The following is a 21,504-nucleotide window of genomic DNA, read 5'->3' as shown; positions in this document are numbered from 1 at the left end:
GCACGGCACGGCACGGCACCGCACGGCCTGGCCTGGCCTGCCCTGCCCTGCCCGCCCCGCGGGGCGTGCTCCTGCTCTGACCCCCGGGAGGTGCCGAGCTCTCCGCCGCGGCAGGAACTGGGGCGGGCGGGAGCCCCTTCCCGCGTGTGCAGGGAGGGCCAGGGCTGGGGAGCGAGCGCGGAACAGCCGCTGCCTCCCAACCGGCTGGGGCTGCTCAGCGCTGCTGGGTGCCCGTGCCTTCCCCCTGCCAGCCCCCAGCCCAGGGCTGGTGTGACTGGTGCTGTCAGACAACGGGAATTGGCTTTTAAATGGCCAGTAGGGAAGAAATCAGAATTATCGAATCAGATTGTTTTAACTGGGTAAGCTGCACGTTCAGATAACCTGTTCATAGAATGCAGTGCTGATTTTCATACCAAAATTTTTTTGTAGGACCAATAAGTGACAGACACCTTCAGGATGCTTATTCAAGTAACAGATCATTTACGTTTCTTGAAAGCCGATTTTGTTACCTTGATCCAAGCATTTTCTTATTCTAGCGCTGGATTTTATTGAAGAACAGGGTAGCTCAGGTGTCATTTATGTACTTCAAGATGATGCTGCTTTATGTTGCTGTTCTGAAATTGTCAATTAATTGTTTCCCTTTGCTCTGCTATTTGACTCGTAGATGGGGAAGCCATAGGGAGTTTGTATCATGGCAGCGGATGAGGATGGACTGGGACTGTATGATATCCGCTACAGTGGTAAGAAGTGTTAGGTTACTTTGTGGCTCATGGGGAATTAATGACAGCAGTCTTATGCAAATAAATAGGTCCAGAAATAACTTGGAAAACAAATCTGAAGTTGTGACAAATAGTGATGAGCTTCAAATGTAATTAAATTATTGTGGCACAATATCATGCAAGCCCTATCCCATTAGTAAGTTTGTATTTAAAACCATACCTGTGTACTTTGGATTTCTGGAATGTTTTGAAGGGATCTGGAACTGGTCTCCCCCCTGTCTTTCACAGTGTATAGTTTAACCTTTAGCTGTATCTTAATGAAGCTTGCATTTGAGCAGGTAGGGGCACAGCTCCTTTGTTTGCTGTTTGTGAGAGCCAATGTGCTGTCAACTGCCACAGTACTCATAATCAAGGCACTCTTTATTTCCAGCTCCACAGTTGGGTGTTTAACACATATCTGGGAGATTCCCAGCCTCAGAAGGACTGTAGGTATTGATGTTTTCCTTTATAGAAATAATATTTGTTGCAGAAGTGGAGAAGTTCACATAGAGGAGACAAGAGTGATAAGAGGTATTGCAAAAAGACATGAAGAGAGACTGAGGAGATTAAGATTAAAATACATTTACAGAACCAGTTCGTGTGTTAGCAGATGGCAATACTAAAGCAAATTGTTGGTATTATGATACAGACTGCTACAATACTTTGTCTTTAGCAAGAAATCTTTCTTTTAACAGTAGTGGTTTTATCATAGCAAATATTTTCTTTTTGTTTTTGAGTTGTATAAGCTTTGTATTTAGTGTATTCTAGAAGATAGTTTCAAAGTTAGATCAAGTTTACTTAATTTATCATTTTAAAATCAATTTGCTATGTAGTTTGCTTTATGCACAGTTCTTGTAGTATTTACAAACTGAACTTACAAGACTGTCTTTGCTCCCTGGTGACTGATCTTTTCTCCACAGTAGCAGTAGTTACCTGGACAAAATTCCCCTTTTACTGGTCTCTACTGTTACTTCTACTATTTTCTACTGGTATAGGATCGCAGCTGCACTTACTTTATGGGAAAGGTAGAGTTTGCAGTTTACTAAATGATTACTTTGGCCATTTTTTGTCATTGCTTTAGCTGAAGCTTCCCCCTTCAGGGAAGGAGATGAGAGCTCCGTGGATATTTATGATGGCTTGGACAGCAGTTTGTCGGTTTCTGGTAGGTTAATTGGGTCTCACTGCTTGGCTTGGATCATTACAGAGTCTCTGCTTCCTAGGCTGATTTCAAATGAAACAATATTTAGTTTTAAGTTTACATTTAGCTGGTGCAACTTATGCTTCAGCAAGCAACTTGTTTAAATTCAAGACATATTAGGCTGTATAAATGCAGCAGAGAATTCTTAAATCTATTAGCTGAATGAATGAAAGACAGTTTTCCTCTGATATTGGCTATTGGAAGATACTTAAGCATGTAAAGGGGTGCAGGAGACCTTGGTAGTAGGACATTTTGCCTTGGAAAAAACACCTTTATTTTGTATTTTTGTAAGCTTCAGGATGAGATCTAGCAGTCACTGATGACTCAATCCCCAGTGAGAGAGCCAAAACATACTTTCAATGTGATACAGTAAATTCAGGGTAGCCTTTAAACCTTTTGTTACTGTCCAAATAATTTGACATGCTGTTGCAGAATATTCCACACACAGCATGTGCTGAAGTGCAGACAACCAGGATACACAAAGTATCACCATTCCATTTCAGAAGGCTCTAAGCTTTTGCCAATACAGAGTAGCACCATACCTCAGCTGAAGGCATCAGGCATCTGGCCCATACAGAGTGACATCCTGTCACTTCAGGAAGTTCCAAGCATCTGCCTTTCTTGTTCTTTAGCCCAACCTTTTATACCCCTGATCATGCACTGCACCTGCGTGCCCTCTGTTCCCTTTGGTGGTTGCTCAGTGCACCTGGGCACTCCATCCAGGTCTCATTACCTTCAGTGCTGCTCACCTGCTTCTCACCTGCTCTGGCCCACGGGGGATGAGGCTCAGTCACAGCCCCACTCCCAATTACCACAAACTGTGTGCCTGCAACATGCTATTGTGCATTAATTTCCTCTTTTAACTTCTTTGAAAGCGAGAAGTAAATGGATCCAGCACATGTTCTTTTTTGTGAGCCTTAGAGTACCATGTAATGAAATGCTGTTCCTAGTATTTAAGGAATTATTTCTCTCCTGATATTACTGCTGTAAGACCATTGAATTTTTATGAAGAACTGTCCTATATCCTATGGACATAAAGCATCTATATATCTTTTTCTGATTTTGCATTTTGTATTTCTTAAGTTCATATTTCTTGTATGGAGATGCTTGAAGATGCAAGGAGGAATAGCAATGCAGTGAAAACATTTTATGTAGTCCAGTTTTGAATGACATTGGTTTTTTAAATTTGAAGAGAGGGCTGGTGAGATCTTTGTACAGATAAGATATTATTTCTAAATCGTCTTGCATTGTGTTAATAATACTTTTTGCATTATGGTGTTGTCCACAGGATGGAAGTGCAGCTTTGATAGCTGACTTCATTTATTTTTCTGCAAATGCATCTGTATTTCAGGGGAGTCATAAGCCAGGTCCTGTCAGTTAAGTGTATTTGGTGAACAGGGCACCCAGGCTGATTTGAGAAAAAGCACTGTAATTAAATATTTTGAGTGTTTGGCTTTTGGCTTGTCAGTTGGTTTTGATTGTTTGGGGTTTTTTGGTTTCACTTTCATTTCACTTACAGATGGCTATTTCAAGAATTGTCTATGCCTTATTGCAACGTGGTATGACATGAGCATGTAATAATTATTTTGTGTGTTGTTACCTTGTAAGTACTAGAAGTAAAACTAAAATGCACAGACAGTATCAGACAGTATAAAACAGTGTACACAATGCAACATGGTTACAAAAATACCTTTTTCCTCATGCAATTGCTTTTCTTTATATAGACAATTTTGCTCCAAATACTACACCATCTAGAAGCAGCTTAAACTTATTTGATGAGATATTAATTGAAGAAGGCACTGCAAAGAAAGCGTCCTATGACGAGGTATGTATTAATATGGAAAAAAAAACCTTCTGGTGTTTTGCAGGGGGTTTGTTCCCAATTTCCTTGTGTGAAAAGTAGAGTACAGAAAATGTTGTCAGCATGCTCACATTGTAGGAAAAATAGGCTCTTTTTAAATAAGTAAAACCAAGAGTGTGCTAATAAACTCTTAGAACAACAAGCTCATCTGAACAAGTGAATCTGTCACTCTGTGATGTGACCTGTTCCCATTTCTCATCATTTGCATGCAGTTCACTTATCAGCTGTGTTATGGGAAAATGTATTGTGGTTTCCCTGTAGTCAAGGATCTGGTCAGACATCTGATACAAAGCCAGTTTTGACATTTCTCCCAACAGGTTTTACCAGAGTAAAGCAGATAAATCCCTGACCTATCTTAGGTGTCATTAAATTCTGTCCTTGAGACTGAAGGTGGCCATGCAGTGGGTAACTGCTTCTAGTAAATCAAGACAACACTCACTCACGTAGCATCACTAATCCTGGCCTGTAAGACACATTGAAATGGCATGAAAGGGACAGGCACCAACAGATGTTACAGAATAAGTAGGTGTGAAACCTCCAGGACTTTGCTGAGTGATGAAAATATCACTTTGCAAGTCTGAAAGTTGTTGACTGTTTGTTTAAATGGAACTTGTCCTTTTTCTTTTGAAAACTTTGTCACTGTCTACCTCCAAAGAAGAGTTCATGCCAAATTTATTTTACTTAACTTTGTGGTCTCAGCAGGATAGTGTCCTTTGCAGTCTATTTTTGCAGTCCAAGTTTGTTGTAGTAAGTTTTTGTTGTGTTTTTCCTTACCTGTTTTGTCTTACATGAGATCTATCAAGAGAGTCCCCATCTATTTAGCTCTCAGAACTCCTGCTCCTTGGTGGTTGTGTCTCTAATTTCACAATAATAGGGCTTCCTGTTGTTCTTAACCTGTTACTGTGAGGCAAGCACACATAGATCTCCTCTTATCTGAGTGTTTGTGGTGTTCTAGAGACCTGCATACCAATTTGAGCATATTGAAGCCTTTTGTTTTAATATGGCTTTCATATGTTCCTTTGGGGGGAATAACAGAGGTTTGTAATATACATTAGTGTGTTAACTAAGTATAGATGTAGAGAAGTAACTCTTCTGTATAATTAAGTCCACTTCTGTGCTGTAAATTCTTCTCTCTTTGACAGTTGCAGGCAGAATATGGAAAATGTCAGCAGCAAATTAAAGAATTGATGAAGAAATTTAAAGAAATACAGGCCCAGGTATTGTAGTTCAAAGGGAAATATTGTCAAGATCATGCAAAGTAAATTGAATATTGCTTTGAGAAAGCAATTTCATATGCTTTCCAGACTTGACCCATTGCATGGATGGTTTGTAAAGCATCCCTGTGGATGCTAGGAGCTTGGTCTGCCTAGGATGGTTGGTGGGGATAGCCTACTGACAAGATCAGTAGGTAAAATAATGTTTCACAATGTTGTGTGCAGTAAGACTTTATGTGGTTAAAAGCTATCTTTTGTCTTCCTGATTAGAAAGTAAACATGTCAAATGAATAGTTATCAGAAAGGTATCCAGTACTCTTGTTTTTTTAATGCAGCAGGGACAGGGCTGTAAAGGCACCTGAGCTGTCATTAGAACTGGAAGCAGAGGTCTGTGTTGGTTTGAGCACAGGGCCATTCTGATAAGTCTGAACTGCTCTTCAGCTTCAGCTAGTGTTCCCTGGCTGTGCCATGCTGTGGAGCTGGATTACTTGGGGCAATTCTGCTCCACTGCATATTGCACATAACTCCCAAAGGTTCCAAGGTCTGCAGTGGTGAGCCGCTGCTGCCCTGTGACACTTCTGTATTGTTCTCTGCAAAACTTCTCTGGCTTTCTGAGCAAGCTTTGCTCAGAAATTATCAAGAGAAGGGACTATTTCTAGGGTTGACAGGGTTCTAGAGTATCATACCTAGAAATGTTAGATTGATAAAGAGCCCAAAGTTGGTTTTGATACCTTAAAAGAAATACAGTTATCCTCTTTCTCTGAAAGTGCTTGAGAGCTACATCTCTCATTTGATAGAGTGATCCAGAAAGAAATAAATGAGTAAAAGAATGAAGCCAAGAGGTGGATTATAATTTTTAGCTCACTTGTTTTATAGCATATTTCAGTTTTACTAAATTGTATGCTTGAAATGTTTGAAGCACAAACAGAAGCATAAATATGAGTAATGTTACAAAAAAAAAAAAAAACCATACTTTTTTGGATCTCAGTAATTCTGATTTCTTTGAAAGAGTTTATATATGTTTTACTGTTACTTTGCCAATGTGGGGACACTTTTCTAGTGGTTGTCTTGCACTGTTTCTCATTACATGGTTGGATATCCAAGCTAATTCTTGTTTTTTTTCTCTCCCTCTCTTTGTTGCTGTCTGCTATATATATATTTAAAATAGAATATCATTCTACAGAATGAAAACCAGGCTCTCAAAAAGAATATTTCAGCCCTTATAAAAACAGCAAGAGTAGAAATTAACCGTAAGGATGAAGAAATCAGTCATCTGCATCAAAGGTACAAATAGACAGTAGAACTGAAAGCATGCTTGTGGTCTGATCGTGTTTATATACTTGTTTGAAATTTTTGTGTGCATTTCAAGAAAAATTAATTAAAAAGTACTTAGTAAATTTTTGTGTAGTTTAGCACCAGTACAATCAGAGGAAATACAGATCTCCTTTGCCTGATGAGTCTTGAGTTTCTTCTTAGAAACCAAGAAGGAGTCCAAACGGAGTCCAAATTCATTTACGTGAATTTTTGTTAGTTTGTAACCCACTATTCCTTGTGGGTTATCTAACCATCTTGCATGTTTGAAAGCATTATCTTACTAGTTTTGAAGCTGAATTGTGTCTGTTTTATGAATTGCATAAATTTATGAATTTATGAACATGAATTGCATGGAGCTTCTCAGACAGCAACTGAGAAGAAATAGATTATATAATGTTTTCCTGGCAAGATATGAAATCACTGTCTGCAGTGGTGGGGGAGAAAAACTAGAGAATTCTTGGTTATTTCTGTGTACTACTAATGTTACTGGAAGGAGTTGAAAAGAGTGAAGTATGGGTGGGAGAGTAGCTGACAGTAAAGGTTCTGAGCCATGTAAAACCAGAGCAGGGGTTTGAAATTCAGGACACCAACTTGTCAGAAGGTTATCTCCTTGTCACTTGGGTCACACATTGTTGGTTTGTTTCTCTTTTGTTTTGACCATTTGATATTTTCCTGCACCAAAACACGTTGTAAAGAAGATTCCTTTGAGGTTCCTGTGCTAAAGGCTATGTGCATATAAACTATGCAGGTTTCTTTGCTAAATACAGAGAATTACTGGGCACTATCTGATGGAGATCAAGAAATTTGACATGTGTAATTCAGCTCATCAGGTTTCACACAACAGCTGTCATTTTCACACCTTTGAGTGCAGTATTCTGAATTTTAAGTTAAATTCTTTGAAAAACACTTTTTTGTTTTAAATATTTTACCACTTGATATACTTTACAATCTCCTATATTGTCTGATGGTGGTAAAAGTTTGTGAACAAGGTATTTGATCTAAGTATTTTGGAGGCATCCATCATGGAAGATTGTGGGGAAATTGGCAGCTTGAGATCTTAGAAATATGCCTTGTCTGCTGCGTGGTTTATAGTAAATGAGCTTTTCTTAAGCAATACATCTATGTGTAAAGATTATTTCAAAGTTAGTATCTCTCAAGGAATTGTTTGTTTATCTCAAAAAACACCCTGCAACTATAAAATCCAAAATCAAAACAAACACAGCTTGGATACAATTACATTAATCACACATGTATACCCTTTCTAATTGGTTTTTTTAAACTATTTTTAATATGATGACTTCTCAGCAGTAGCATATGGCCTTGATGAGGCTGGGTTATCATGATATACTTTTTGTTTTCTGGAGCTTGCAACAACACCTAAATTTAGTTTATTTTGTAGTTTATTATTGCTTATTGATGTTTTTTTAAATTATTATTTTAAATCGCTAGTGCTGTTTTTTGGGGGTTTTTTTTGGGTTTTTTGGGGGGTTTTTTTTTTTGGTTTTTTTTTTGTCCCTGGGGCAGATCTCTTTATTGCTAGACAATGAAATACTAATTTGAATCACTGAAATTGTTAATGAGGCTCAATACAGTATTTTGTTTTTTACAAATCTTGATTTTTCTTTAGATTAATTTATTTTGGAAAAGATGTATATCAGTTACATTCTTTTGTTCTGTGCTGATGAAAATTGTTAAATGTCTTTTTATATCACCCTTTTTTTTAAGCTTGAAATTGAAAGTGTTAACAATTTTTACAGAAATGTGGATTCATTGTAGTTCAGCTATAGTTATGTTTAAATAAATTTAAAAATAACTTTTTTGTTTGTTTGTTTTTATAAACAGGCTGTCGGAATTCCCCAACCATCGAAGTGCTTTCACCAGAACATACCTTCCAGGATCAACTAAAACAAAAGATTCCAAATTCAGACCTTCTGATTTTGGTGACAACATGAAGGTGGAGCATAGAATGAAGAATGACTGTTCAAAAGATGTGTACCACAGTTACTCCTCTCACAGCACGGACAGTGGGAAGTGTGGCTCTGAGAAAAGGAACACTCCACTTTTGCCAAGGTATCCTCCTGAAGAGCTCTGCAGTGATGGTACTCACACGTGTGCCCTGAGCTATGACCATACCTCCAACAAGGACAGCAGAAAGGAAAGAAAGGAAAGCAAAAGTAACGAACAGCACAGCAGGGGAAATGTCAGCAAATACAAAAGAGAAGTACATCAGAGCACTGGAAATGATGGGGACTGTGAGGAGGGGAATTTGGATCCTCAGCAGAAGCTGAAAGCCCCCTCAGAGAAGGCTAGTAAAAATGAATTGCAACAAAAAAGTCAGAGTATGAAACTCAAGAGCAGTCCAAGTGTGGAAAGAAGAGTAGAAAAGGGTGTTTCTTCCTGGGAGAAACAGACAGCTGGTAAAGACAGATTTCAAACAAGAGGTGAATTGTATGCTGATGAGAGATTACAAAATGTATTAAAAAAGGACAGTAAAACACATGATAAAGGTGAAAAACATGCTGGCCAAAAAAATAAATCAAATGAGAAGCTGCAAGAGCAAGCAAGGAGACCTAGCAGAGGAAGCAGTCCACACTCCAAGAATGAACATTCAAAGAGTCTTCATGAATCACATAAATGTCGTGTAGAAGAGTCTAGAAAAGTAAAACACACTGACTGCAAGAGAGACAGGGGAACAGATGATCATAGCTCTCGAGAAGGAAGGACTTCACCTTCTAATTCCAACTGCAGGGAGCATAAATATGCACGCTTGAAGGAAAGTAGCAGTAGACATGAATGGGAAACAGCACATTCCAAATCAGAAAGACACAGAACTGAAGAAAAAAGGAAAAGGGAAAGAGAGGATCAGGATGAAAATAGACATTTTAGAAATGAAAAAAAAGTTGCAAAAGAATTTTATCACCAATCTGTAAAAGACTCCAAGAAAGGTACACATGTTACAAAAAGTGAGAGAAACAAATCCTCTAAGCTGGAAGAAACATCCAGAGTAGCAGACACCTTAAAAGATAAGGTACCCAAAACTAAAAGTAATCACACTGGTCCAAAAAGCAAAGACTTAAAACTTAGCTTTATGGAAAAGCTAAATTTAACTCTTTCTCCTAATAAGAAGCAATGTCCCTCTGCAATGGATAGACTTAAAGCACCTTCCCAAAAGGCCACTGAGGAGGGAGGTACAGAGCTCACACTGCAAGCAGAACTCTTAGATTCTGCCCACCCTGTAGACTGTGGTTCCACAGGGCACTGTCATTCAGCAGTGCAGGTTCTGGACACTGCAGCTCTGAGCAGCATGGAACCAGCACTGCCTGTTCCTGTCTGTTCTGAAAATGGAGCCTTGAAAGTAGCAGCAGCAGATCCAGCACAGGCTGAAGCGTTGCCTGCAGTCATATCTGATGAACCAAGCTCAGAAACCTTAGCAGAAGAAGAAGGGGGTCAGGTACAGCCCCACGCCTTGCCAGAAGCAGCAAAGGTGCTGGTTCCTCATGAGATGGAGGCTGAAATGCCTTCAGAAGCAGCAGAGGCTTGTAATCCAGCTGAATTAAAAGCCTCAGTAAAACCAGCAGCAATGGCAGCTCTGAACCACTCTGAATGTTTGCCCCTGGAGGTGACAGGGAGTGTGGCAGAGTGTGAAGAGCTGCCTGTGACAGAGGGTGATATGCAGAATGATTATGTACCAGCAGCAGAAGTGGCAGGACCTGAACCTGCAAGTGCAAGTAAGGGAGACTTTCTAGAGTCAGCAGCAGAGAAGAAAGAGGAAGGTAAAATATGGCTGGCTGCTGACATAGAAAGCTCTGCAGATCAAAGTGGCTCTCAAAATGTTGTCTTAGATGACTCAGAAGCCAGAAGTTCTGGTGGCCTGGAGTCCTCTGATATTGCTGATGATAGCAGTGAAACAAAACCAGACTCTTTAATGGAAGTAGTTAGGGATGATGATCACCTGGCTGCAGAAAATGTTGGCTATTCCACCGAGGAAAAGAGTATCTGTGAAGTTAATACGAGTTCATCTCATTCACTGGACAGAACTAGGACAAGTGATAAGGATGAACCACTAGTTGACCAGAATACTTGTGATCTGGGGCCAGACCTAACTGATAACAGTACTGCAACAGCACCTTCTCTCAGTGGTGAGATGTGTCCTGTAACTAAAGAGAGAGAAGCTAACCCAGTTTCTGTAGATGATGACAGCTCAATACTGAGCATTGATCTCAATCACTTGAGGTATATTCCAAAGGCTATCAGCCCACTGAACAGTCCAGTACGTCCCTTGGCTAAAGCACTGAAGATGGAAAGTCCCTGTAAAGGCCTTGTGAAGACTTACAACAAAGGTATTTGTATGTGTATAATTTATTTTCCACATAAAACTTAGAAGATCCTCTCAAGAAAAGGAGAGCAGAAATTACTTCTAACTGCTTTCTGAAAAATACAAATTGTGTTTTCTTAAGCTGTGTATGTCCCAGAGGTCCTTTTTGTTAGTGGTGGCAGCATTTAATGTTTCAGCCAGGATTCTAGCCATTTGAATATTAGTGCTCTAAAACTGGAGTTGGTCACTACTGACAGAAGACTGGTTGAAATAAGAGTTCTGTATTAACTTACTGAAAAAAATACATACACGTTTCTTAATTGTGGCTAGTTTTGCATAGATCTCTGTAGGTTTTCTTTGAAATTGTGGAAGTTATGTAGGATTATATTCTTACCAGTATTTGTGAATTTAAGTCTTCCTTGTAATGTCCTGCTGAAGTAAAAAAAAAATAAAATTCTTAGTAGTTTAGATTTCGTACTAGAGAAGTAGCATTGAAATCTGGTTTCTTATGTTTCAGAGCATAACTCTGTACCAGATTACTAAAACATTGAATCATTTGTTCTCAATTTGTTTTAGTTTTGAAATTGTTAAAAGAAAAGCCAACTATTGTGTGTAAATGTTAGTTCATAATGATATGAGAGTTATAATCTAGCTGGTACAGTAATCAGAAAACTTGTTAAAGTAAATAGAAATAAATTTGGAACTGATGAAAACTGCTATATTTTTGTCTTTCCAATTGATGTATTTGTGAGATAGTTCACATATGTTTGGTGAAATGTTGAGGCCCCTTAAAGCTCAAAATTTGCTCAAAATAAAGCTTGAGTTGCCCTTTAAAGCTCAAAGAAGTATATTAAACTAGCAGCTGCTGAAGCAAACGACCCAAACTCGTTATAGCTCAGGCTTCCTGAGTTCAAACAGTTCTAAATAATCAGTTTACAGAAAAGAATCTTGCACATTTTTCTGAAAATACCTGTTTAAAATTGCATTCATTGTGATTAGCAAACTGTTTTCTTTTTATAGATTTAATGCCTGAAAGTACTGTTGTCATCTCTCCCTCAAAGAACTTGTCAAAGGAAGTAAACAAAGAAAATCAAAAGCCAGTTAGCATGTCTGATGAACACTTAGAGATGGAGTCTCGGCTGAGTATCTCTTCAGATGAAATAGAAGAAGGTGAAATCATAAGTAGTGATGAAGATAAAGAAAGATCTAAACCAGAGAGAGGCTCTGAAAATACAAAAAAGTCAAGACCAAAAGCTTCTTCTGAGACACGAAATTTGGCCAGCAGCCCGCAGAATCAAAATAGCAAAACTGTGCACTGCAATGAAGATAATGGAAAATTTGTTTCTGTGCAAGTAAGTGCACAAAAGAACAGAGAGAGGCATAAAAATCAGACCTTCAAATCTTCAAAGAATATGAAGAAAAACAAAACAGTGAGCATTGCTTGTCTTGAAAAAATAGTTCATGTTATTGTTGAACCTTCAAATATACAAGAAATCATGCAGATGCTCAGAGCTGTACGAAAACAGATGAGGAAAAGTTATATGAAGTTCAAAGTACACTTCCCAGTTCAGCATTTCCACAGGATTATAGAATCTGGGATCATAAATTTTACAGCATTAATAAGATACTTGAACTTTTCCAAGATGTGTGCATTAGGTGATACATTAAAATTGAATATCTGTGATATTATAGAGTCAAAACTTAAACAAGTTAAAAAGAATGCAATTGTGGACCGTCTTTTTGACCAGCAAGTATCAGATATGAAAAAACAGTTGTGGAAATTTGTAGATGAACAGCTTGATTACTTATTTGAAAAGATAAGGAGAATTATAATAAAGCTATGCCATGTGGAAAATGAGGATGAGGAAGGGAAGTTTGAAAGAGCTGGAAAGCAAAACCACAACATCAGTCATAAAAATGATCTGGAGAGATCTAGAAAAAAGTCCCTGAAAGAAGGTTCTCAAAAGCCTGAAGAATATATTTCAAAACAAACTGTGGATTATGAACAATCTAACTGTCACCATGAGAAAAATAAGACAGGTGCACCAAAAACTGCCTTTACAAAATGTCTTAATTCCATTGATAACACAAGAAATTCCCAAACAAAAGTTCACCTCTCTAAAGAAAATAATTTACAAAACACTCTTACTCCACTGAAGGGTGTTAAATATGAGAAGGAAGGACTCCAGCTGTCCAGAGATGCTAACAAGTCTGATCTTAGTTATGAGCTTCTCACAGAACAACAAGCATCCAGTCTTACATTTAATCTAGTAAGTGATGCTCAAATGGGTGAAATTTTCAAAAGCTTATTACAAGGTTCTGATCTCTTGGAAAAAAATGGTGGCAATATCAACAGAAATGACTGTGAATTCAGGACTCCAGAAAAACATTTTTTTGACAGTCATAAATGCAGGGATAATACTGCTGAACTGGAGCAAGACATCATTCCAAAGGAGGCCTGCATGGATTGTAAACTGGATGAAGATATTAGCTGGACTATTGTTTCACCTGTAAGAGCTCCCTCATTAGCATCTAGGCCTCAGATGCCTGTTGATCCAGATGTGCTGGATGAGAGCTGTATGTTTGAGGTTTCCACAAACTCAGCTTCGTGCAAAGAAGACGAATGCAATTTACAGAAGAACAAATCATGTATTTCTTCTATCCTCCTTGAAGATTTGGCTGTTTCCTTAACAATTCCATCACCTTTGAAATCAGATGCTCACCTCAGCTTCCTAAAACCTGAGAATAATTCTAGTTCAGCTCCAGAGGGTGTTGTTAGTGCGCATTACAGCGAAGATGCACTTCTTGGAGAGGAGGATGCCACCGAACAAGACATTCATTTGGCTTTAGAATCTGATAACTCAAGCAGTAAATCGAGTTGTTCATCATCGTGGGCAAGTCGGCCTGTTGCTCCCGGTTTTCAGTGTCGCCCCAGCCTACCAATGCAAGCAGTAATCATGGAGAAGTCCAATGATCATTTTATTGTAAAAATTCGGAGGGCAGTGCCATCTCCCTCATCAGCACCTGATCAGATGGCTCCAGTGAAGGAGGTACAAGCATCCTCAGCCAAGAATGGAAAAGGAGAAATGAGAACTGGGGGAAAAGAAAAGGACAGCCAGAGTGCCACTGTGAAAGAAACTGTCAAACCAGATGTGGTTAAGATGAATCACTTGCCTCACGCCAGCACTGAAGGAGACCAGAATCCTGCCTTAGCTCAGCCTCTGCAGGAGTCACGCTGTAGTATTGGAAAGGAAGAAACTACTGGCTCACTTGTAACCTGTAGAAAATCTTCAGACAAAGAGAGCCATGACACTGAAAGCCCAGATAAAGGCCCTGAGCAATCTGAGGCACAGAAATTGCAAGTGTCTGAAAACATAAATGAAATGCATGTTAGATCTCAAGATTCTTCTCCTGCTGGATGCAGTATGAAGTCATGCACAACTGGTGGTATTGTTAGTGGAACTTCATGTCATACAGTGGAATCCAGAGCAGATAACGGGACTCGGGAAACTTCAGCAGGAAACTCAGAAGTCAGTGATAAAAAGGAAGAACTGGAAGAGTGCTCTGATGCGTCTGTAGACCTAACAGAAGAGCTTTCTAATGAGACTGTAGCGGGTGAATGTGATCTTGAAACAAAACCCAGTTCAAAGACTAGTGGAGGGTGTCAGATAAGTATAGATGATAAAACTAACAAAAAAAGGAAGAAAGAGACTGTCAAAGAGAATTCCAATTCAAAAAGGCAACGAAAAGGAACTGAATCAGCAGGTGAGGGGAGTGATGAAGGTAATGTCAGGACTGAAGATAGAAATTCATCACCCAAGCAATGTTCCAGTAAGAAGAATGACCAGCAGAATAAAGACTCTTCTCCCTTGGCTTCATCTCCATCATCACCTAGCCTCTATGCCAAAAACATCATTAAAAAGAAGGGAGAAGTAGTAGTTTCCTGGACAAGGTAATTTCTGATTTGATCTGCTTGATTACTTTGGGTTTTTTTAAAACTATCTGAAACATTGAAAAGAGGGAAGAAAAGGGCATTTAGCTCATGACCAAAGTTATTTGGTAGCTCTACACCCTTCTCTAAAAAGGGGAATGGGAGCCTCCTTTTATCGATGCAGGATTGCTGTAGGAGATTGATGTCCATCTCTAATCCACATCTCCCAAAGCAGGACTCCTTTTGGCTTTTGTTTTGAAAGCTTATGTGCTGAGGTAACAAGACCTGCTGTAATCCACTCTATGTACTTATTATTTCCCCTGCCCGGTTTATTTTTTCTGTCCAAAAATTCCAGCCAGGCTTGGGTAGGGGATGAAGGTCCTTGATGTTCCTACAAGGCATTGGTGACTGTGAAGAACAGCTAAAGACTTCCCCCTCTGAGGGAAGGCATGAGAGCGAGCAGTTTTCTGGTTTATACAGATTGAGCTGTTCAATATGTGTAAATGTACCAATCAACCATTCAACTCAATATATTCTGATTTGCAGGATGTGGGTGACAAATGAGATGGCTGTATGTGTCAATAATACGTGCAAAATTATTGTGGTGTATTCTTGTTTTTAGGAAACTATAGTTGGAAGGTTTGCTGTTCTTGCTATAACTTGATACAATGAACACTTTATAAAGGGGCTTCTAAAATTTTCAGGACAGACTTTCCTAAACTATAGTTCAGATATAGTAAGTTTCTAGGTAGCATTTTAAAAGAAAATCAGTTCCTTCATAGAAAAAAGACAGCAAAAGCTAATGTGATTTTTTAATGTGCAAATCAATAAGGTAGAAAGAGACTTACAGTTTTCTGTATGAATATGACCAGGTTTTCAGTTTTGCAGTTTTTGTTTATCTTTTAACTTTTGTTTATATTTTTAAAAAATACATTTCTTGAAATGACTAGTTACTACATTTTTCCTTGAAATTGAAGAAAATAAATATAATTTGTTGAAGTATGATAGGTTTCAGCCCAATAAAATTGCTGTCTGTACACAGCAATTTTACAATGTACAATGAATTTTGCCTAAATTCATTGATGAGGCAAACAGGAAATTAGTGATGCACTTCAGAATAGACTCCTGTTTTTTTTATTCTCATGTGAGCCGTAGATGAGCTCTGAGTATGTTTGTTACATTAAGCCACTTAGAGAAGTCAAACATCAGTGGGCCTTAGGTGAAAGCTGTTCAGCCATACAGACTGAGGCTGGAACTGCTGACCTCTGTTGAGTTTGAGTTCCTTTCAATTCAAGTTTAAATATCTGGCTTAGAAGTTTAAAATTCTTTGGCTTTGGTTTGGGGCTAGCTCTGTTCTAACAATCCAACTCTTCCTAGTAGGGGAATGTAAATTCCACTACCACTTGTTCATACTGACTGTTACTCTGTGCTGGTAGAGGAAAAGATTCTCCACAAATCTGTTGCTGCTGTTTGAACTCATGTTCTGTAGTTTGGAAATACTCTGAATTTTATATATACCTGTATGTATTATTTTGTTTGTATACCTGTACACAACTATATATATTAATGTTTTAAAAATGCATTTTTGTTGTAGAAATGATGACCGAGAAATTCTACTGGAATGTCAGAGAAAAGGACCATCAAGCAAAACCTTTGTTTCCTTGGCCACTAGGCTGAACAAAAGCCCAAATCAGGTAGGTGATGATCATTCTTGTATATACTACCAGCGGTATTCCTACATTTACAATTACAGTTGAACAAAAATCTTCAGAGATCTTCTGCAAATCTGTAGGTTTCTTTTCCTCATGTCTTTTTTGAGAGATTCCTGAAAAAAAAAGAATCTTAGATTCTTTCAGTTGTTACTTCTTAAAAATACACATAGGGGTATTATGGGGATTCCCAAGTACCTGTTTGGCTGGTACATTGGAACTGCTCCACTCATAATCCAGGTACAACAGGATTGTTCTTTTGTTGTATTAGCACTTAGATAAAGAAAGACAATTTTGAGAGGCCTGAAATCTTTGGACACCTCTAACAAATTAGAAAAAGATTCAGTTTAGAGCTGAGAAAAAGTATCATGGTCGTGCAGAAAGGACATTTTTAATGAAGGCATTTCTATTTTTCCTTTCACCTTTTAATGTAAAAGTTTCAAAGGACGCAGATACCAAATTAATGTGGAATATTCCCAGAGGTTTGCATCTAACTTTATACTTGAGTTGAATTGCTCTTTTAATATGTATCATGCAGATCTAGAAAGGGAGAAACACGTTTGACACCATTAGGAAATCCTGCATGATTGGGATTTGGATTTTAGGATATTGTGTTGTATGGTTGTAGAGTTTTTGTGGGGTTTAGAAGCTGTTGGGATGGCTGGTTAGATAAAATAATGTTATCTGTGCATACATGCCTCTCTTCCCAGTTAGTTTGGTGGATGATCAATATGCTATAGCAATATATATACAGCAATAAAAAGTAGTGGCTTAGAGCTGAATGAGGTCACTACTTCAGCTGTAGCTATGTTCAGCAAAAAGGCCTTTTACTCTGATCTACAGACCAGTTATGTAAAATCCCTGACAGGCAGATTATTCCATGATGAGCAAAAAATACCTGAAGCAAGAGGGTAGGAAGTAACCAATAAATGGTGCTTTTTGTGGAGTACAAAATAAGCTTTTGTCTTTACATTTGCATCTTACTCATAGTTATGTGTGGCAAATTGCAAGGCTAATTGGCTTTGAAGCCTTCATTTTTTCTTCCTTCTTCTGTGTTAAACCTGTGTTCGCTCTAGCTGTCTTTGATTAACCTGGAAGCTATTTCAAATGTGAAAGGTATAGGAAGACTTCCTCAATCCAGTTAATTTGTTAATGGTGCTACTAAAATTTCTTGGAAGCAAATAGTGGTGGTCTTAAAAAAAAGCTCAATGTCAGGTCAGTCTGTCTTGGTAGATATGGAAGTCGGGAGCCTTAATGATATGTCTTTCTTTTCTTGTCCTCTCTTAGGTTTCAGAAAGATTCAAGCAGTTAATGAAACTGTTCAAGAAATCCAGGTGCAAGTAGACTCAAACCAAGTTGCTTCATGGTCACAGGGCTCAGCTGTTACCTGCAGAGATGGACTGGAGCCACTGCATTCATATGGTGGGATTATGGGGAGGTATCCAAGTCAGAATACCGAGCTTGGTAAATCCAGTGCGCTGTTAGTATTTACTTGTCTGACTTTCCTCTGAACTCCTTTAACAGAGTAATGCAGAGGGAGCTTCACAAACCAAATGACTAGGAAAGAAAGGGCTTTGACACTGCGCGTGGGGCAGTATCATGTCAAGGGGGTTATTCCCTATTAGTTAAAGTGGTGGAATCAGGGGCAAGAGTGGGAGTGATGGCTCTTGCTTCACTTGTTGGAAGTTCTGTGTGTGCTGTTGTCAAACTGTGGTCTTAAAAAGTAAGAGTGCTTTGGAATCCAGTTGGTAGATAATCCTGGAAAATGACAGGTAGGTCATCTTGTTGACTGTGGAACATATTTTAAGAAGTGAGGTCTTTTTCTTTTAAAATAAGGCAGGGCAATGATAGCGATGATTCCAAAAGTTGCTTATCTAGTAATTGAATTCTATTGCTCAGGAAGAGGTGGATCTTGCAGCTTGTTCTTAACAACCATTTGTGACAATTGTTTACTTACTAGAGATGTAAATCTAACAGAATCTCTTTTCAGAACAGTCAGTGTGCAGGGTGGCGTAAATTTACGTTACATGGAAGCTCCTCTGCAAAGGCCATTACCCATTATGTTTTTCTCTTCCAAATTACATCTGGAAAAGGTATTTTGTTTAGGTCTTCAACATAATAAACGTTCTGTTTTCTTAAAAAAAATTAAATGAGAAGTGATTTTCTTTTAAAAATTAATTTAGAAACAGACCTTTACAGTTTCATAAAATGTGACTTCGTAGTTACTAACCAGAAGCAAAACTTTTCAATAAAAACAAGCAGTTTTCAAAAGCTTGTCAACTTGGCATGTTTTGACAGCAATTGCATCTATCTTTACAAATTTTTTAGTGCATTAGAAATTCATTATGTTCTATTTTAAAAAAATCTGTTATAACTGTTTCCAGTTTTACTAGAACATAGCTAAAGTGTGTGTGTGCGTATATATATTTACGCACACATCTCATACATACTGCTGTTTATCCCAAATTTCTAAAAATGTTTTTTTTTTTTTTTCTTCTCTCTGAGAAACATCCCTGGAAGTTGCAAGGGGTTTTGTTTAATCAGTTCATTAATTTTTGAGGTTTTATTTTCTGCAGAGGATTGGAATTACTGTGGTCTTCATTCAGTCAGAGCATTTGCTGAATACGGTTAGACTTCGTTTAATAGCCCTCACCTAAGTGCATTGCCTTTCAACTTGGATTGAATTGGCTCTTTTTCAGAGTCCAGTGACCATTTCTTCAATGTCAGCATGTTTTTTGTTCCTTCTCCAACAAATGGGACAGACTTCTCTTTCTAATAAACCATCAGATAATTTGTCAGTGATGTTGTCACTGACCCCTTTGGAGTATTGTACATGTGACCTATGGAATGGATTGTCATGCTGCCAAACAGTGCATTGTCCTTGTTTTAGGCGGTGCTCTGGAAACTGTTACAAGGAACAACTTGAGTGGGTGGTGATGTCAGTTCTGGCAGTCTTCCATCTTTTGTGCTTGTTTCTGAAATGTTTGCTTTCAATTATCAAATCCCACCTTCCGTGCTTTGCTGTCAGTGCCTGGTAATGTCAGTGGGGGATCGGTGCTTGTTCTTAGCAAATGTTTGTGACAATTGTTAATTTGTTGAAGATTTAAATCTGACTAAAACTGTTTTCAGAATAGTCAGTTTGCAGAGAAGTGTTCATGTGTGTGGAAGAATCAGACTCTCTTAAGAGTATTCTTTTATCCATATGCTTGCAGATTAACATGTGCACAGTACTGAAGGCACTGAGGGAAGTCACTTCTCTCCACTTAAGTGCTTCCTCTCTGTGCCAAAAAAGGCAGGCAGTATATTATTACAAAGTTGTTTATTCCTTATCTGTGTTTACTTACTTTCATACCTGTATAGGTGAAGGGTTTGTCTGTTTTGAATTTGACTTGGATTCCTTTTTTGTAAAGTGTGAAACTTGGTTCATGTTCTCTCTATTGTATCTATGTGTACAGGTTCCTATGTGGTCATGTAAAATATCTGATGTTTGTATATATATAAATATATGTATAAAAATAGAAAGAGCTTTGTTTAGCCAAAGATGATTTTTTTAAGTATATAAAACTACAGGTTTATTTTGTATAAACTGAATAGTTTGCTTACTGTAAGAGCAATACAAAAAATAAAACTCTGAAACTCACACACATGTTCTTGTTGAACAAAGGTTGGCTTGGAGTGGTTTTGTACCATTGTTTGTAATTTATTTCTCCAGCAAGAATTTTGATACGTATATGCCAAATGTACTGTATGTAATTCTACAGTCTACTTTGTGAAACCTCAGGTAAATCAAAATATTTCTAGAACTGTTGGTTAATGGCTTGACAGCTTCACGTGCTGTGAAGCAGCATTAAAATTTACTTCTCTTAGTTTGTATAAGTGAGTAGCTATGTTGATGTTCTGGCCAATAAACATGGAAGTTGTCGGCTGCTGCTGTGCTGTAATTACTGCTCTGAGTACATACTGCTAGTTTCTTAGTGAATGTGACTGGAAATTGGAGAGTTCCACAAACTTTATTTCTCTTTATTTCACATAAAACCCTTAAGCCACTTAAGAAACAGGACCTACAACTTCAGTCTTTTTTCTGGAAACATGGGGTTATTGTTGAGTGGAATATTACAAAGGAGAAGACCATTTTGTGTCCAAGACCTTTCACTGGAAGAGTGTAGCCGTTGGTTCTCTGAGATTCTTACTCCCAACTTGCTACTGAAGGATAGGTCTACTTCTATCCAACACACATATTTTTACAGAATTCTGTTTAATGGATGTGAGTATTCAAAAAATTTCCAGAGTTTAAATTCAGGGAGTGGGGGTCATGGAGATGTGCGTGATAGTGAAATCATGGGGCATTGGGCATTGAATTTTGAGGCAAAGTCTAGTGGCAGCTAAAGGTGTACATACAACAGTTGTCTTAACACAGGACACTTTTCTTAGATGTCAATACAGCAACACATCGCTATTCCCATTAAGGCTTTCCTCTAAAAATTTGTATTTGTATTCACTCTAAAACCAGATGCAGAATAATCTTTAGCAATTTGTATTTATGAAGGGAAGCAGCAGTAATAAAGGATGCTGAGGAACATTCTTAAGGATTTCTTAGAAGAATCTGTGAAATCAGTTGGGGTGTTTCAGAGCTGAATTGACTTTGCTAGGAAAGATGGATAAAGTTTCAGGGGTGGCTGTTTGGTTCCTGTGAAAGGTAACCTGCTCTGGAAGGAGAGAGTTAGTACCAGTAGTAACAGTAATGTTTGTCTTTACTAAAATGTAAAAAAGTTCAAGTGAAGTGACTTTAAATAAGCCATGGTATTTCTAGACAGTGAGTATACCAGACCAGATTAGTGGTTTAGGTTAAAGCTAAAATTCTGTAGTCTCATCTTTGCATTTTGTTATGCCCATACCAGTATTGCTTTGGCTGCAGCCTGTTGTCCAGCTCACTGTTCACATCCAATTTGTGATGGGTTTGGTGAGATTGCAGAAAGCATCTGCACTTCGAAGTGGTTTTGACCCTGTAGTGTTAGCTTTGTTGTGATGTCAGAATTGTGAAGTATTTGTACAAGGACATGCTGCTGTCTGTGTTATAAGAAGATTACTATTAGTTCCCACATATATCTTCTGTTTTTCAAATGTGTGAGTCCCTGACATGAATATCAAAACCTGCAGTGCTATGAAAAGTTTATTTTGATCTAATACTAGAAGAACTTACTTTG

The 21,504-nt window shown here is 38.2% G+C and overlaps 1 protein-coding gene across 3 annotated transcripts in view; it reads left to right on the top strand.

Annotated features, from left to right (window-relative positions):
• Nucleotides 1-20,222, top strand: part of CASP8AP2 (caspase 8 associated protein 2) — a 20,982-nt gene extending 760 nt beyond the window's left edge. Inside the window, exons 1-10 of one of the 3 annotated variants that reach the window (XM_041412347.1) lie at nt 244-359; nt 665-740; nt 1,840-1,920; nt 3,681-3,781; nt 4,960-5,034; nt 6,200-6,315; nt 8,188-10,685; nt 11,681-14,612; nt 16,186-16,285; nt 17,588-20,222. In XM_041412347.1, coding sequence (XP_041268281.1) covers nt 692-740; nt 1,840-1,920; nt 3,681-3,781; nt 4,960-5,034; nt 6,200-6,315; nt 8,188-10,685; nt 11,681-14,612; nt 16,186-16,285; nt 17,588-17,644 — 6,009 coding nt within the window. In that variant the 5' untranslated portion in view covers nt 244-359; nt 665-691 and the 3' untranslated portion in view covers nt 17,645-20,222. Of the gene's footprint in view, nt 1-243; nt 360-664; nt 741-1,839; nt 1,921-3,680; nt 3,782-4,959; nt 5,035-6,199; nt 6,316-8,187; nt 10,686-11,680; nt 14,613-16,185; nt 16,286-17,587 lie in introns of those variants that run through there. The other 2 variants (XM_041412346.1, XM_041412348.1) reach the window with 2 other exon arrangements.
• The last annotated feature ends 1,282 nt before the right edge of the window (nt 20,223-21,504 follow it).

The sequence above is a fragment of the Onychostruthus taczanowskii genome, unplaced genomic scaffold (assembly GCF_017590055.1).
Source record: "Onychostruthus taczanowskii isolate IOZ18803 unplaced genomic scaffold, ASM1759005v1 scaffold39, whole genome shotgun sequence".
Taxonomy (NCBI): domain Eukaryota; kingdom Metazoa; phylum Chordata; class Aves; order Passeriformes; family Passeridae; genus Onychostruthus; species Onychostruthus taczanowskii.
The sequence above is the reverse complement of the archived record's forward strand: the minus strand, read 5'-3'. Positions and strand labels throughout refer to the sequence as shown.